At 40.1% G+C, this 15539-nt stretch overlaps 1 protein-coding gene across 7 annotated transcripts in view; it reads left to right on the forward strand.

Moving 5' to 3' along the window:
• Window positions 1–15539, forward strand: part of sec31a (SEC31 homolog A, COPII coat complex component) — a 106526-nt gene that overhangs the window by 81925 nt on the left and 9062 nt on the right. For 3 of the 7 annotated variants that reach the window (XM_041187518.1, XM_041187561.1, XM_041187547.1), the window contains 5 exons: window positions 158–290; window positions 3964–4302; window positions 9293–9331; window positions 11775–11836; window positions 14619–14885. In XM_041187518.1, coding sequence (XP_041043452.1) covers window positions 158–290; window positions 3964–4302; window positions 9293–9331; window positions 11775–11836; window positions 14619–14885 — 840 coding nt within the window. The remainder of the gene's footprint in view (window positions 1–157; window positions 291–3963; window positions 4303–9292; window positions 9332–11774; window positions 11837–14618; window positions 14886–15539) is intronic. The other 4 variants (XM_041187536.1, XM_041187527.1, XM_041187553.1 and 1 more) reach the window with 4 other exon arrangements.

Below are 15539 nucleotides of genomic sequence, written 5' to 3' on the forward strand. Positions count from 1 at the left end.
GCAAAGAGAAAGGGTTACGTTTTTTTGGCCAGAAGTTGGGGGTTGACTTGTACACAAGACTGATCATTACCCGAGTATATGCGATATACTTTACTTTTGGAAGTTGCATTTTGAAAACAATTCTATAGCTTCACAAGCTGTTTTGCTTATTCCCTAGGGTGAAGCCCCGCCACCAGGTTTCATACTGCAGAGCATTCCAAATCTCAGTGGACAGGTCCAATCACCAACTTCAACATCAACTGTTTTTAACATGTATTCCCAAGTGGGGTCCCGTCAGACATTCCCTCAAAGTAAGTGTAATGGGCAATATCGCTTTTTGTTCTGACTCAAACTATCATAAAAATTATTTCATGAATAAGTTCAGTGTTGGTCACTGTTGTCTGACCCCAGTTTCAGAAAATATCTAGCAAGTGCTTGATGCATTAATTTTTTTTTAATCTGCAGGTTGTGTGTCCATTTTGCTGCCCTACCCATCCTGGAAATAGTTGAGATAATTGTAATTCTGCTGTGTGTTGTCGGCATAGAATTATGGTGGTCCCAAATTGGCAACAAATGTGGGCAATTCAAGTTCCAAAGGAAGAACTCCAACTATCTGTACAACAATTTAACATTGATACCCAAAAGTCTTGTATAGGCATGTAAATAGTGAAAGGTTAGTGAGAGGAATGTTTGGGCTGATTAAGGACAAAAACGGGACCTGTGCATGGAGGCAGAGGGTAAAGCTGAGGCACTAAATAAGTACTTTGCATCTCTCTTTACCTAGGAAGAAGATGCTGTGCAAATCGTAATGAAAAAGGTAGTTGTGACACTAGATGGGCTAAAAATTGATAAAGAGGAGACACTAGAAAGGCTGGCTATATTTAAAGTTGATAGGCCACCAGGGCCAGATCGAACATATACAAGGGTACTAAGGGAAGTAAGGGTGAGAATTATGGAGGCATAGGCCATAACCTTCCAATTCTCCTTCGGATTGGTGCCAGAGGACTGGTGAATTGCAATGTTACACCCTTGTTCAAAAGAGGGTGCATGGATAAACCCAGCAATTACAGGCCAGTCAGTTTAACATTGGTGGTGGGAAAGCTTTTAGAAATTATAATTCTGGACAAAATTAACAGTCACTTGAATAAGTGTGAATTAGTTAAGGAAAGCCAGTATAAATATGTTAAAGGCAAAAACTCAATTTTGGTTGAATTTTTTTTATTGAGGCAATAGGTTGATGAGGGCAATGTGGTTGATGTGGTCCCATTGGGCGTCCAAAAGGTGTTTGATAAAGTGCCACAGAAAACACTTGCAAGCAAATTTTAAAGTCCCTTGAATAAAAGCGATAGTGGCAGCAGGAAACAATTGTGGTTAATGGTTGTTTTTCGGCCTGGAGGACTTTATACGGTGGGGTTGGTACAAGGACTGCTACTTTTCTTGATATATATTAATGACCTAGACTTGGATATGCAGAGCACAGTTTCAAAGTTTGCAGATGACTCAGTATTGTGAACTGTGAGGAAGATAGTGGTGGATCTTAAGAGGACATAAAGGCTGCTGGAACGAGGCAGACATGTGGCTGATGAAATTTAATGCAGAGAAGTGTGAAGTGGTGCATTTTGGTAGGAAGAACAAGGGGAGGCAATAGGCAACAAAGGAATTAAATTCTAAATGGGTGAAGGAGCAGAGAGATCTGTGTGTATGTGCACAAATTGTTGAAAGTGGTAAGGCAGCTTAAAAAGGCATAGGAGATCCTGGGCTTTATAATTGGAGGCATAGAGTACAAAAGCAAGGAAGTCATGATGAACTTTTATAAAACATTCGTTCAACCTTGACTGAAATACTATGTGCAATTTTGGGCAGTGCACTTTAGGAAGGGTGTGAAGGCTGTATGGGAGGGTGTGGAGAAGATTTATGAGAATGTGGATAGATTAGAGAAGCATGGGTTATTCTGAGAGAAGGAAGTTGAGGAAATTTGATAGAAGTGTTTAGACCTCTCATGAGTTTGGACAGAGCTAGAGAGAAATTGTTCCCATTGGTGGAAGGGGAGAACTAGAGGGCACAGATATAGGGTGAATGGCAAAAGAACCAGTGGCGACATGAAGACACACCTTTTTTTACACAACGAGTGGTTAGGATCTCCAATGCACTGCCTGAGAGTGTGGTTGAGGCAGGTTCAATGTGGCTTTCAAAGGGGAATTGGATAATTACCTCAAGACAAAAGATCTGCAGGGCTATGGAGAATAGGCTATGGAGAATGGAACGAGTTGAGTTGGTCTCTCAGAGAGCCAACATGAATAATATGGGCTGAATGGCCACCTCCTGTTCTGTAACCATTCTATGATTCTATGGTATAAGTTTTTCCCCCTTATGCAAAAAAATTCCTGTATCTAAAAGCACTGAACGTTTGCTTGGTGATGTCGCTTTGTGATTCCATAGAACCATAGAAAAGTTACGGTGCAGAAAGAGGCCATTCAGCCCATTGTGTCTGTGCTGACCAAAAAGAGAGGAAAGAAACTAGCCGCTCATTTTTAATCCCACTTTCCAGCACCTGGTCCGTAGCCTCGCAGGTTACGAAACTTCAGATGCAAATCCAGATACCTTTTATATGAGTTTAGCATTTCAGCCTCAACCACCAAATTGGGCAGTGAACTCCAGATGCCACCACTCCCTGGGTGAGAGAGTTTTTCCTCATGACCCCTCTAATCCTTCTACCAATCACCTTAAATCTATGCCCACTGGTAATTAATCCCTCAGCTAGGGGAACCCAGTCTTTCCTGTCTACCCTACCTGGACCCCTCATAATTTTGTACCTCGATGCAAAAGTCCCATTTAGTCAGTAATGAACAAAAGAAGCGTGATAAGGTTCAGCTCTGTGCATTGTACAATAAAGTCCAACATGGAAATTCTACCTTCATATCTGTATTCATTTACCTTGAGTATTTGGGATGATTTGCAGACATCAACAATGACAACTTGCACTTAAAGCACATCCAGTCCTTGGCAAATTCCCCAAGCACTTCAAAAAGGCAGGGAAGAGCTAGTGGGGGTGGGTGACCAAAGGATTTATCAAAGAGTGAGTTGTTTAGGAAACTTTTGAAAGCATGCAGAGAGATAGCAAGGTCAGTTTATTATAAGATGGCTGAAATATTTACTGCTAAAGGTGGATTGGAGGAGGGGTGACAATGCATAAGAAGTCATTTAAACCAAAACACAAAAATAGGAAAGGATTTAATATTTTTTAATGATAAATACATAGTCCTGATTTCATAGTAAAAAAGGTACTTTAGTCACCATAGAAAATCAATTTATATTTTTAAATACTTTGCAACATGCTAATGGTAGAGATCTTTTGAAATTATGAAAGGGTTTGATAGGGTTGTCATATAGAAGAGTTTTCCACTTTTGGGGTGTCCGAAATGAAGGACCATAAATGCAAGGTGGTCACTAATAAATCCACTAAGTAATTCAAGAGTAACATTTTTACTCAGAGTGCTGAGAATATGGAACTCACTACTACACAGAATAGTAATAGTATTAGAAAAATTTAAAGGGAAAGTAGTTAAGCTCATGAGGGAAGAAGAAATAGAAGGATGTGCTGATAATTTGAGGTAAAGTAGGTGGAAGGAGGCTTGTGTGAAGTATAAGCACCAGCGTATACCTGTTAGGCCAATTGGCCTGTTTCTATGCTGTAAACGATCCAAATAAGGGTCAGAAAGTCGGTATGAAAGAAGGATGTTGGGGATTTACAATCCTGATGAATTGTAGTATGAGAAGCCATGCTGATCCCCACCCCCTCTGACCACCACCTCCTTATTTTGTCTCAATGGTAACCCTCAGTAGAATTGTATAATTTTGATAGGACCTTATTGCAGTTTTTGTGTTCTCCTGATTTTGTTTAATATTTTGCTAAGTTATAAGGTTTAATAAATGTTTCTTTAATCATTCTTACTTGTTTACTAACATTGTAAATCTGTTCCATAGCTTACCAACCACAGCAGTTCCCTCAGGGAGCAGGGGGACCAACTTATTATCAACCTCATCAACCTACTGCACCTCCACCCCCATCTTCCTACCCATCTGTATATTTGCCTTCTGTTCCCTCTCACTCTTTGCCTCCTTCTGTGGCTCCTCCATATCCAGGACAGCCACAAACATCCCCTACAGCACCTGGCCCTGCTTCAGCTTTTCTTCCTCTCTCTGGAGCATCCTACCAGCATGGCGGACCTGGAGCTCCAACATCTTCTGTCGGCTATCCACCATCAACTGGACCAACAGGTACACTACCTGCAAGTAATGAGCTGCCTGCCTCACAAAGAACAGGTCTGTTGTTGTTGGCATGTTGCTTTTGCTTTCTTGTTTGGACTGTGTTTTGCATTTAACATTGTATGACTGATGGCAATTTAGGTTTCTGCCTCATCATAGTTTATATGCAGGAGAAGAAAGCATGTCTTTCATAAGCATCTTTCTAAGCATTGCCCTTAAATTAAAGATGTTTTAAAAGGCTCCACCTTCATGAAAAGTGTTTGGCTGACATAATATGTTTGTTCACAAACAGAAATGCATTACGTGAAACTGCATCCTTGCATGATATGTACATGACAAAAATGATGCATGCTTTTCTTGGTCAAAACCTTTCATAGGGAGACAATACCTGTCTTTTCTTAAGGTAGTAAACTAAGGTCACATGCAGTGTGCATGATGGCAAACCATATAATTGTAGAATGTTAACATTGAAACGTTGCATGTCTCTCCTGCGCTTTGTTTTCAGTTAATTAATGTAGACTTTCAGTCCTTGTGGTTTTCCCCACTGCCCCAAGGAGGGGGACTTAGGTTATAACCCCATCAACTGACCTCTATCTTTCTGAGCATGAGTATGACATCTCAATAGTGAAAACATAAGCTTCTTTATCAGACTTTCTTCTAATTGGAACAAGGGATGAATGCTTGACTCATCAAGTCTGTCCCATCACTTTTGGACACGATGGTAGCTCTACCTTTTTCATCTTGATTCTCATTTTTCTCCATACCCTTTAAGACCCTGACTTCCCAAGTACATACCCACCTCCATTGTAAATGCCACAATTGATGTGCCACCTATGGCTTTCAAGCCAACGCATTCTGCACTTTCACAACCCTTTGTGTGAAAATGCTTTCCTGGATTTTCATTTAACAGCCTTTGCTCAAAACTCAAGGTGCCTTGTTGTAAATTACACTGTTGAGGTTCTTTCATTATTTTAAACCAATCTGATCACTTTGGCTTAGTGAAAGCACTCTTACCCCTGAGTCAGGAAGTCATGGTTTCAAGCCCCACTCTTGAAAATTGAATCTAGGACACTCCAATGTAGCATGAGGGAGAGTTACACTGCAGGAAGTGTGACCTTTCCGCTGCTTTGTGTCAAACCTAGACCCTCTTAGGTGTCTGTCCTCTTAGGTGGGCACAGAAGATCCCATGGCAACATTTGAAGATCACCTTGTGTTCAGGCCAATATTTACCTCTCAAGCAATATCACAAACAGATTAGCTGATCATATATTTCATTGCTGTTTGTGGAACCTGGTTATTTGCAAATTAGTTTCTGCATTTTTTGCTGAATTACAACAGTGATAGCGCCTCAAAAGTACTTAATTGGCTGTAAAGAGGTTTTGACACATCCTGAGCTTGTGAAAGGTGCTATAAAAATGCAAGTTATTTTCTTGAATCCTTTAACTCTATCATTTCTAGAGCGTATAATACAGGTTTATTCAGTCCCTCATCACGATTGAAGTTTTTCAGGTCAGTTACCATTGTTGAACTTTCCTTCAGTCCAAAACATTGAGGCTGCTTTTCCAAATTAGATCTGACCAACCCTCTAGAGTTATTCTAAGAGGTATATTTTATACCTCTTGTGAAGTCCTGCACTCCATTAGCCTATTTGATCACTTTTGCAAGTGTGTTTCACAACCTCTAAGTTCTCTGGTTCATCTATCACACTATAGTACTTTCATATATAACATGTGCTGCTTTATGTCAACCTTGAATTCGCAATGTACCATCTCGCACTTTGGCAGATGGAGTTTATTATAACAATCTGCTAATTGTTTATTCAATCTATGTCTATTTGAAGTTTTTTAATGAATTTGCGATCCATGCATTTGGAACGCATCATAAATTCATGTGCTCCTCTAATTTTAGCCATTTAGCATCCCTGTTTTCAAGTGCTCCATTATTGTTCGTCATGCCTTCAGTTATCTGGGCCCTAAGTGCTGGAATTCCCTCCATAAACCTTTCTGCCTCTCTATCTTGCTTTCCTCCTTTCAGACACTCTGTAAAACCTACTTCTTTGATTTTTGTCAGCTGCCCTAATATCTCCTGTTTTGGTGTTGTAGCTTGTTTTATAATGCTCCTGTCAAGCTCCTTGGATTGTTATTTAAAGGTGTTGCATAAGTACAAGCTTTTGTTGAATTCAAGTACAAAAACTGTTGGGTTAGTAATTACGGGAGTACAAATTTCTAAAATCTATCTCCTAGCTTAATGTCTCCTGGAAATTTGGTTATACTCCTTTCTAGTTCCAACTTCAAGTCAAGAGCTATGGCCTTGATACTGATTTCTGAAGGGCTTTAATCCACAACTGCCCCTTTTGCCTCAGCTCTCTGCTTGTTTTTATTCTCTCTTCCTTCATTCACCTACCCAATCTAACCTTGAATGTTTACTGGAGGAAGAAAGAAAGAATAGTCTATTTTAGTAGTGTAGTCACTGCTTTCATGCGGTGGTCCACTTGCACACAGCAACCTCCACATACAGCGATGAGATAAATAACCAGATAACCTGTTTCAGCGATGTTGCTTGAGGGATAAATATTGGCCAGGACACCAGGAAAACTCCCTTGCTCGTCTTCAAAATGTTGCATGTTCTTTTATTTTCCCTTGAGAGGTAAGAGAGGGCCTCAGTTTAACACCTCATCTGAAAGATGACACCTCAAACAGTGCAGCAATCCTTCACTTTTAACGGCTTTACTTGCCAAGCAAATTTAGTAATATGCAAAGTGTTGGTATGGTTTTTTCTTTATAGCACTTTTACTATGATAGCTACTACTATGGCAATATACTATCACCTTGAGTAAGTAGAAAATATAAAGCCACTATCACAGCTGTGCTAAACTAAAAATGCACAGTGGTATTAAATATATAATTCAGGAGAAACCTCTTTACTCAGAATGTATGGAACTTGCCACCATGTGAAGTAGTTGAGGCCAAATGCCTTTAAGAGGAAGCTAAATAAACACACAAGAGAAAAAGGAACGGAAGGGTATGTTCAAAGGGCTGCATGAAGGATGGTGGGAGGAGGCTTGATTGGCGCAAAAGCACTAGATGGGCCATGTAGCCTGTTTCTGTGCTGTAATTCTATGTAATACCTACCAGTTGTCTTTATGCAGTTCTGTAGACCTGAGTCTAGCCAGCAATCTATTTTCAGAAACTTTTGAAGTGCCTTCTGAAAGTCCACCAATAGCAGGACAAATTCAGTCCAGCCAGTTACTTCCTATCAGTCTATTCTGTCATCAGCAAAGTATCATCAATATTACATTAAGCAGCACTTACACAGCAATAACCGAGTCACTAATGCCCAGCTTGGGTTCCAACAGGATCACTGAGCTCCAGACCTCATTTCAGCCTGGTCCAAACATGAACAAAAGAACAGAATTCCAGACTCAAAAATATATCACTGTCCTTCATCATTGCTGGGTCAAAATCTTGGAGCTCCCTACCTAACAGGGTTGGTGCACCTACACCAACCCAGTGGTTCGAAAAGGCAATTCACCATTTTCTTAAGGGCAATTAGGAATAGGCAATAAATGTTGGGCTTTCCAGCAGTGAACACATTCCTCCAATGAATTATAACATTGTAGATGGGCTCAATGGATGCACAAATTGAGTTCCTGACTGTCCAGTGATATGGAGGGAAATTTGGCACATGAATCAATTTGGGCTACATATGGATTGCATTAATGGAGATCTTGTCCCATATTTGTTATAGAATGGTTGATTTAGGGAAAAGTCTGAAGATTAGTACAAATTATTTTTAAAATTTAAATGCAGGAAAGCATCTTCCTGCATTATTCCACTTGATAATGAGCTGATGAGTGACATTGATACCATCCGTTGGGATGACCATGAGCTGTACTTTTCACTAGAAATTATCAATTGGGGGGCAGCAGCAAATAGAGAAAAATGTCATGGGTTACATTAGTCTAAGCTATCCCACTTGGTGCAGTAATTTGCTGGGGTCAATTCACCTAAGGGACAGATCCCTGAAGTCTTTAATGAGATATAGGCTAGTGAAGTAAATCCAGATTTGCACTGCAGTGCGTTGGTAGTCTCATTATGGATCATATTTTAAGGTAGTTAATGGTGCACTGATATGCAGGAAGACAGTGGCACTCTGTAACTCTACACACAGTTCACTCACTGTCTTAGCTTGGAATGTGTGGAGAAATCAATGCTGTCCACCAATCTTTTCTTTCTCACCAATTTTTTTAGATGTTCAAGACTTTAGAACTACAGTCCTTTAAATAATATACAGCATTTTCTTTTCAAATGGCATAAACACCAGGTTGAAAAATGTGTATGTCCTGCAGTTCTATTACATTCTCCTATGTCACTGGTTAAAAAAACAAAGGTGATTACTTACCACAAGCAGCTTTTATTTTGAGTTGCTTAAGATTTCTCATATGCTCTATTTAGGTTTTGAGATTCAAGCTCTTAACTTTAGCTGCATTCCTACTTGCTTCAGAAATAATCTTTTTGGGCCCATATCAAACCTAGAAAGGTGTGGCTCCTATTTTACTACAAAGTGACTGGAGTTCCAATTGACCAGGCTCAGGTTGCTTTTTCAGTGCAAACACTGCACAGTCACCTTGCAGCCTGAATTTAGTGTGTAAACAGCACCAACTTGCAAACTGGTGAGTTATTGGAAGCCATATGCTCTGTGCTCTTGATGTCGATGAGAATGCACTTCATGTAGCAAAAGGATTGCCAATGTAAAGGATTTAGAATTTTTGACAGATTAACAGAGAAATTTGTTAAAATACTAACTGGAGTTTCCTGCTTGTTTTTATAAAAGGTTAAAAAAAAACTTGGAGAAGAAATACTGAAAAGAGAGATGTTCTTTTGATCTCTGAGGATTTGGTTATTTTATCAATGCACATTATTAAGTCATCCTCCGATTTGTTTTCCCCTAAACGTTAGCATATACCAAATTACAAAACAATTTAGAAATTACATAAGTCATGTTTTCTGCATCTCTTGTTCTGAATTTACTTTGCTTCTGTCTACAGGAGACATAGATTCTCAGGACCAAATTACTTCCTTAGAAGGTGAAGTAGAGAGAGTGAAATATTACCCTGGAAACCTCAGTTGATTTGAGGATAAATTTTTCTAAATTCAAATGGAATCCTAATAATGCTGAATTTTAATTAAACCAATGAAACAGATTATTTATAATACTGCATTAATATTGTGATGCCCAACACCCCCGAGTGGCTTTGCTTTAAATGAAATAAGTGCACCAACTATTGCACTTCAAATATGGAATGTTTTCAAGTATGTGATTTTTAAATTATTGTAATGGTACTTAGAGCCAATTCAGCTTATGAATGTTGCTGACTTCCACTCTTTTCTGCTAGCTTCTGGCTCTGATTAATAGTTATTAGCACAATCAGTAATGAATAAAGGTAAAGATAATCCTTAAAGTGTACTGTTTGACAGGAAGATGCATATAATTCCATAGTATATCAAAAAACAAGCCATTTACCAGGTATCAAAATTCTGGTACTTATTTCCAAGTCATTACCTCTCCTCTGCCTCCCTCTGAGTTAAATTTTAACTCATCCTGTGTGATTAGCTTAAACTTTCTGCAGACGGCTGCATTTGTATCATTATAAATGCAAGATTGTTCCCTCCCTTGAATTGATGCTTATTGGCCATGGGATTTTTGAAGTACTGGAAGAATTGTATCTAATCTGGATTGATAGGAACATTACAAAATATGATTACATTTTAAAATTTTCTCAAATGGGAAAGGATGAAATGCTAGTAAGGAAATAATTGAGAAGGTTCCATTGATGAGTGTAAGGGTGTGCTTTCTGGAGACCCTTAGACAGAATTAAACCCAAGAAAAAGAATGGTGTACTTGTTAACTATCTGATTTTGATATCTTTTTATAACCAGAAAATGTTTTTACTACAAATATTAGGGCAGTTTTATTTTCAAATAAAGATTTGTGAAATAACAAGTTTTCTCCTTTGGGAGAGAAGTGTTTGACACCAGATAAAACGTTTTCATCCAGTGGAGTTCAGGATGGCTACTCTTGCCCTTTGTATTGACAAAGGCATGTGACCTGTAACTATGGTAATATTTTTATATCCCTGTGAGCAGATTCTTGTGCGTTAATTGCTGTGTTGTTTATAGGCAGAAATGTTCAGTGAGGTAAAATGCTGCGCACATTAAATTTTATGCTGCGTCCACTGGGGGAAAAAAAGAGTTTTTCATTGAAATTTATCATCATGGTTTGGCCACTTTGACATGTAAATAATGAGCTGAGGTTGCTTTGATATATTTCAGTATTCAAAAACTCAGTTATTCAATTCCATAGCTTTTAATATTTCCAGTGGTTTTGTCATTTCACTAAAATCCCTTACCCTTGCCCGGCAAATCGTAGGACAGAAAAGGTTACAGAAAAGCTCATGTCATAGTGCAAGAGTTGAACAAATGTGTGAGTTGGACAAATGTGCATCTCTAGATTTTGTCCAGAAGTGCCACTTGTATTTTTTATCGTGTGCACGGCCTAGGCCTGTAGCTGGGCATACCACAATTACTGGAAAGATAGGAGATGATAGGAGATCAAGAAATAGTAGGTGATGGCAAGCTTGGGTTTTCAAAGCTTGAACCTTGTGAGAGGAAGGAAAGGCTGAGAGGAGAGTAGAGTTCCACAGCTTTGAGATCCTTAAAGAAGAGTTGAACAGGAGACTATTAAGTGAGTGAATCTTTTACACAGTGAGGATGTAAAAGGAACAGAATGTGTTTAGGATGATACATTTGATGCTTAGGAATAAACTCCTTCTGTGCCGTAAATTATTCCATGACTCTATGAAAACAAAATTCAGAGGTGAACAACATTTATTTTACTAATGTGTGAAAATCTGGCTCAACAAGGATTTCAGTGCATGTTTTGATAGCATTATGTAGGAATTCTGATTATATGTTTGCGGTTAATTGCTCATATCTTTATCTGAAGTCAGACTAAAGAACTACAGCAAAATGAAACTCTTCATTGTATTTAGCACTTACAGTGCTTGATTTAAGTTTGCACACTTGCAATGCTATTAAATAGCAGGTGTATTTGCACTTTATGCTAACTGCTATTGTGAAAGATAGAACTTTGACACCTTGTCAACATGTGATTCAGGTGCATGATCATTTTGAATCTGGTTTTGCTTCTTTTGTCCTAATATTTAAGCTATTGATTGAAAAATCAGTCCTGGCCTTTTGTGGAATTCTGAAAAATTGCTTGAAGCCTGATGTCACCATCATTGTGCCTGAGGGAGAGGCAGCTGAAGACCCACAACTGAATAGCTCAGTCTCTTCAGTGTTCTTGTTTAAATAAGTGTTGAGGGTTGGGAGAAATTTTTTTTTAAAAACAGACAAAAGGCTGCTTAAGTTCTTGGTCAGTAATGGTGATGCCTGCTGCTTTAAGAGATGAAGTAATTTTGCTTTACCAGTGCTCAAGTAGCTTAGTTTAAAAAAAAATCTTTTTCACAGGACCTCAAAATGGTTGGAATGACCCTCCAGCTCTCAGTAGGATGCCAAAGAAAAAGACCGTGGTAAATAAGAAATATTTTAAATTATTTTTTAAACTAGTTGTTCTGAACTATTATTTAGATACTGAAGCAATCTGTGTCCAAATGCAGCAAGACCTGGACAATATTCAGGCTTGGGTGCCACACAAGTGCCAGGCAATGACCATCCCCAACAAGAGAGAATTCATCGCCCCTTGACATTCAGTAGCATTACCTTTGCTGCATCCCTCACTGTTAACATCCTGGGGATTGCCATTAACCTGAAACTGAACTGGGCCAGCTGTATAATTACTGTGGCTACAAGAGCAGGTCAGAAGGTGGGAATTCTACGGTAAGCAACTCGCCTCCTGACTCCCCACAGCCTGTGAACCATCCATAAGGCACAAGTCAGGAGTGTGATGGAATACTCTCCACTTGCCTTGATGAGTGCAATTCTAACAACACTTGAGAAGCTCAACACCTTCCAGGACAAAGCAGCTCACTTGATTGGCACCCCATCCACCACCTTCAACATTCACTCCCTCCACCACTGGCACACAGTGGCAGCAGTGTGTACCACCTACAAGATGCACTGCAGCAACTCACCAAGGTTCCTTCAACAACACTTTCCAAACCTGCGACCTCTGCCACCTAGAAGGACATGGGCAGCAGATGCATGGGAACACCACCAACTGCAAGTTCCCATCCAAGCTACACACCATCTTGGAAATATACCGCTGTTCCTTCACTGTCAGTGGGTCAAAGTTGTGGAACTCCCTATCTAACAGCACTGTAGGTGTACCTAGAACACATGGACTGCATTGGTTCAAGGAGACAGCTCACCACCGCCTTCTCAAGGGCAATTAGAGATGGGCAATAAATGCTGAATGAATAAATAATAAAAAAAAATTCTGCCATGGCACATGTCGAGAAATATATAGTTTTTAGTTTGAGCATAGTTAGACAACAAGAGGTAATTAGATGAGGACAATTCAATCTCCATCATAGGGTTGTGCATTCTGTTCCTATTTTTGTAATCTGTTATGATTTTCTTTGTCCACATTTATAATGGCACTATCTATGTAAACTTGTCACTGTATTTACACCTTGCCAGAGGTGTTGCTGCAATGCCCGCACTTGAGGGAAAGAGAAGCCACAGCTTGATAAGTTTCTTAGGGAAATTCCATTTAAATGTGAACATAGGAATTTATGACAGGTACAATTGTCAGGAAATGTGCAATGCTGTAAGATTCTTTCATGGGTTTATGGTAAATTGCTATTTAAAGATAAAGGGAAAAGAACTAAATGCTGAAAGTAGACAACAGAGTAGAAATTCCATAGTGTGGGAGTGAAACTTCCATTCACTGCTTTGACCTGACCACAACCCTGTACCAAATCCTGATGAAAGGTTGTCTAAATATTAGGGAGATATGCCTATGCTTCTAGTGGTACAACGCGAGCACCCCACCAATTCTAAGGTTTGGAATCTTAGTGCATCACCTGCCACTCCAAGAAATACAGCCATAGGCTGCCTTTGGATCGAAGACTGCTAGTAAGCTGGAGAATAAATCAATCTCGCACTCCAGTAGTGTTGTTTCCATACTCAAGGGCTGGACTTTATGTGCCCCTGCCAGGCGTGTTTGCAGCAATGAAGCATGTAAAATAGGGTGGGTGCCCAGTCCACCACCTTCCCACCTCCCTCAAGCTCAGCAGGTGGGCAGGCACTGAAATCAGCAGCCCACCGACCATAGGTAAATATATAATTAAGGGCCAACTGAGCTTGTTTAACAAGCCAACTGAACCCACTTACATGCTGCTCCTGCCATAATAAAGTTGGCATGGGCAGGCAGGAATGGGCATAACGTTTTTAAAAGGGTGGGAAGGAAGGGGGCTACTATCTTCAGGGGATTCTCTTTGCATATCTGGGACAGCCTCCCTAGGATTGTGTTCCCCCCCAAACCCTTCCTCCCTACCCATCTGCTCTCCAAAGCCCAACCCCCTTCCACCTTCTTCCCTAAGCTGGCTAAACCCTCCCTACCCAATATTCCAGACTTACTTCACTCCAGGATCCATTACAGCTTCTTGGGACTGCTTGCTGGCCTGACAACGCCCACCACTGAGCTCTTGGTGCTGCCAGGACTGCTCTGATGGTCAGCAGCTTGTGAGGGTGGGACTTCCTCCTCCATGAGGTGGGGGCGGGGGAAGTCCCACTGTGAGCCAGTTTAGCCTGCCTGCAGCTTCTTAGGGCAATGGGGCGGGTTTGCATGGAGCGAGTCAGCTTCCAGCCAACTTTCCTTCTGGTCGTCCGCCCCCTCTCCTGTAAAATGCAGCCCTAATCGCTTAGACCTATTTGGAAGTGAGCACTAAAAATAAGGCTCCACTCGGGCTGACCTGTCCCTGAACCAGCAAATTTACTGGCATTGCACCAGAAGGTTCATTCCTATCAAAGAGATAAGACAGGTAAGAGACTTCTATCCTGGTATCAGAGCTGATGATAAATGTTCTCCACCTGAACTTCTCATGTTCAAATGGTGATGGGCTTGCTGTAAATTTCCAGTACTTTCTATTTTAATTTGATGAAAGGTCTTTATGAACTCATTGCTTAATGTTGATTATTTATACGTAAATGTCATTTTTAGAATCCTCTAGAAGATGTAGGATTTGTTTTGCTGCACTGATAAATTATCATCTCTCAAAGCATATAGTAGTGAATTTCCAATAAGTGCTACAGAACTTCAGCTGTTTTTTGACTTATTAAACAATCCAAGCAGATTATTTTTTGTTTAATAACTACTCATTCATCATTTTAATTTACTATATTTTGCAGGTACCAGGCAACTTTACTCCTCCTGCACCCATCACAGCTCCCATAATGAATCCAGTTGCAGACCCTCAGGCTCCAATGCAGCATCAGCAACCTCACCCTCCACTGCAGAGTTCATTCCAGACTCCTCAGCAGCTTCCAAGTCAACCAGGCGTTCAAAGTCCATATCAAGGAATATTGCAGCCTGGGATGCAGCCCACACTACAGACAATGATGCCAAAGCATAGCACGGAGGAAGCTCCTGGTGCTCCTACTGGTGACATCATGCAGGTATAGATTTTCTTTGGCTTTAAATCTGTTCATGTATCACATACATGGAAAAGACTGAGGTGAGAACTTTTTTTCTCTGAGGGTCATTAGTCTGTGGAATTCTCTTCCCCAGAAAGCAGCGGAGGCTGGGTCATTCAATTTATTTAAGGCTGAGTTTGATAGACTTTTGATCGACATGGGAGCTGAGGGTTATAGGGGACAGGGAGGAAAGCAGAGTTGAGACCACACGAGATCAGCCACAATTATTGAATAACAGAGTAGGCTTGAAGGGCTGAATGGCCTACTCCTAAGTTCTATATTCCTATGAAAACTTGGCTCAGATTAAATGAGATTAACTTATCACAAATTTGATCAAGGGTGGGAAAATATGATGTAAGCAATATGCTTGATTCGTATACAGTTGCAAAGACTCCATCACACCATTTGATTTTAGTTTCCTTTGAATTAACCAAATTTGCTTCTTTCAAATGTTGCTTCCTACTTAGATTCAGTCCCAAGTTCACATTACTTTGTACATAAGATGGCTGAATGTTTCAAATAAAGAAACCAAAGAATGGTCCAGAAAGGCACAAAATAGAAAGGCACCAATTCAAATCTTCAAGGATTTTGGCTGCATGAATGGAGATAATAGAGGGGGTACAAGTCTGGAACAAT

The sequence above is a fragment of the Carcharodon carcharias genome, chromosome 1, assembly GCF_017639515.1.
Source record: "Carcharodon carcharias isolate sCarCar2 chromosome 1, sCarCar2.pri, whole genome shotgun sequence".
NCBI lineage: Eukaryota > Metazoa > Chordata > Chondrichthyes > Lamniformes > Lamnidae > Carcharodon > Carcharodon carcharias.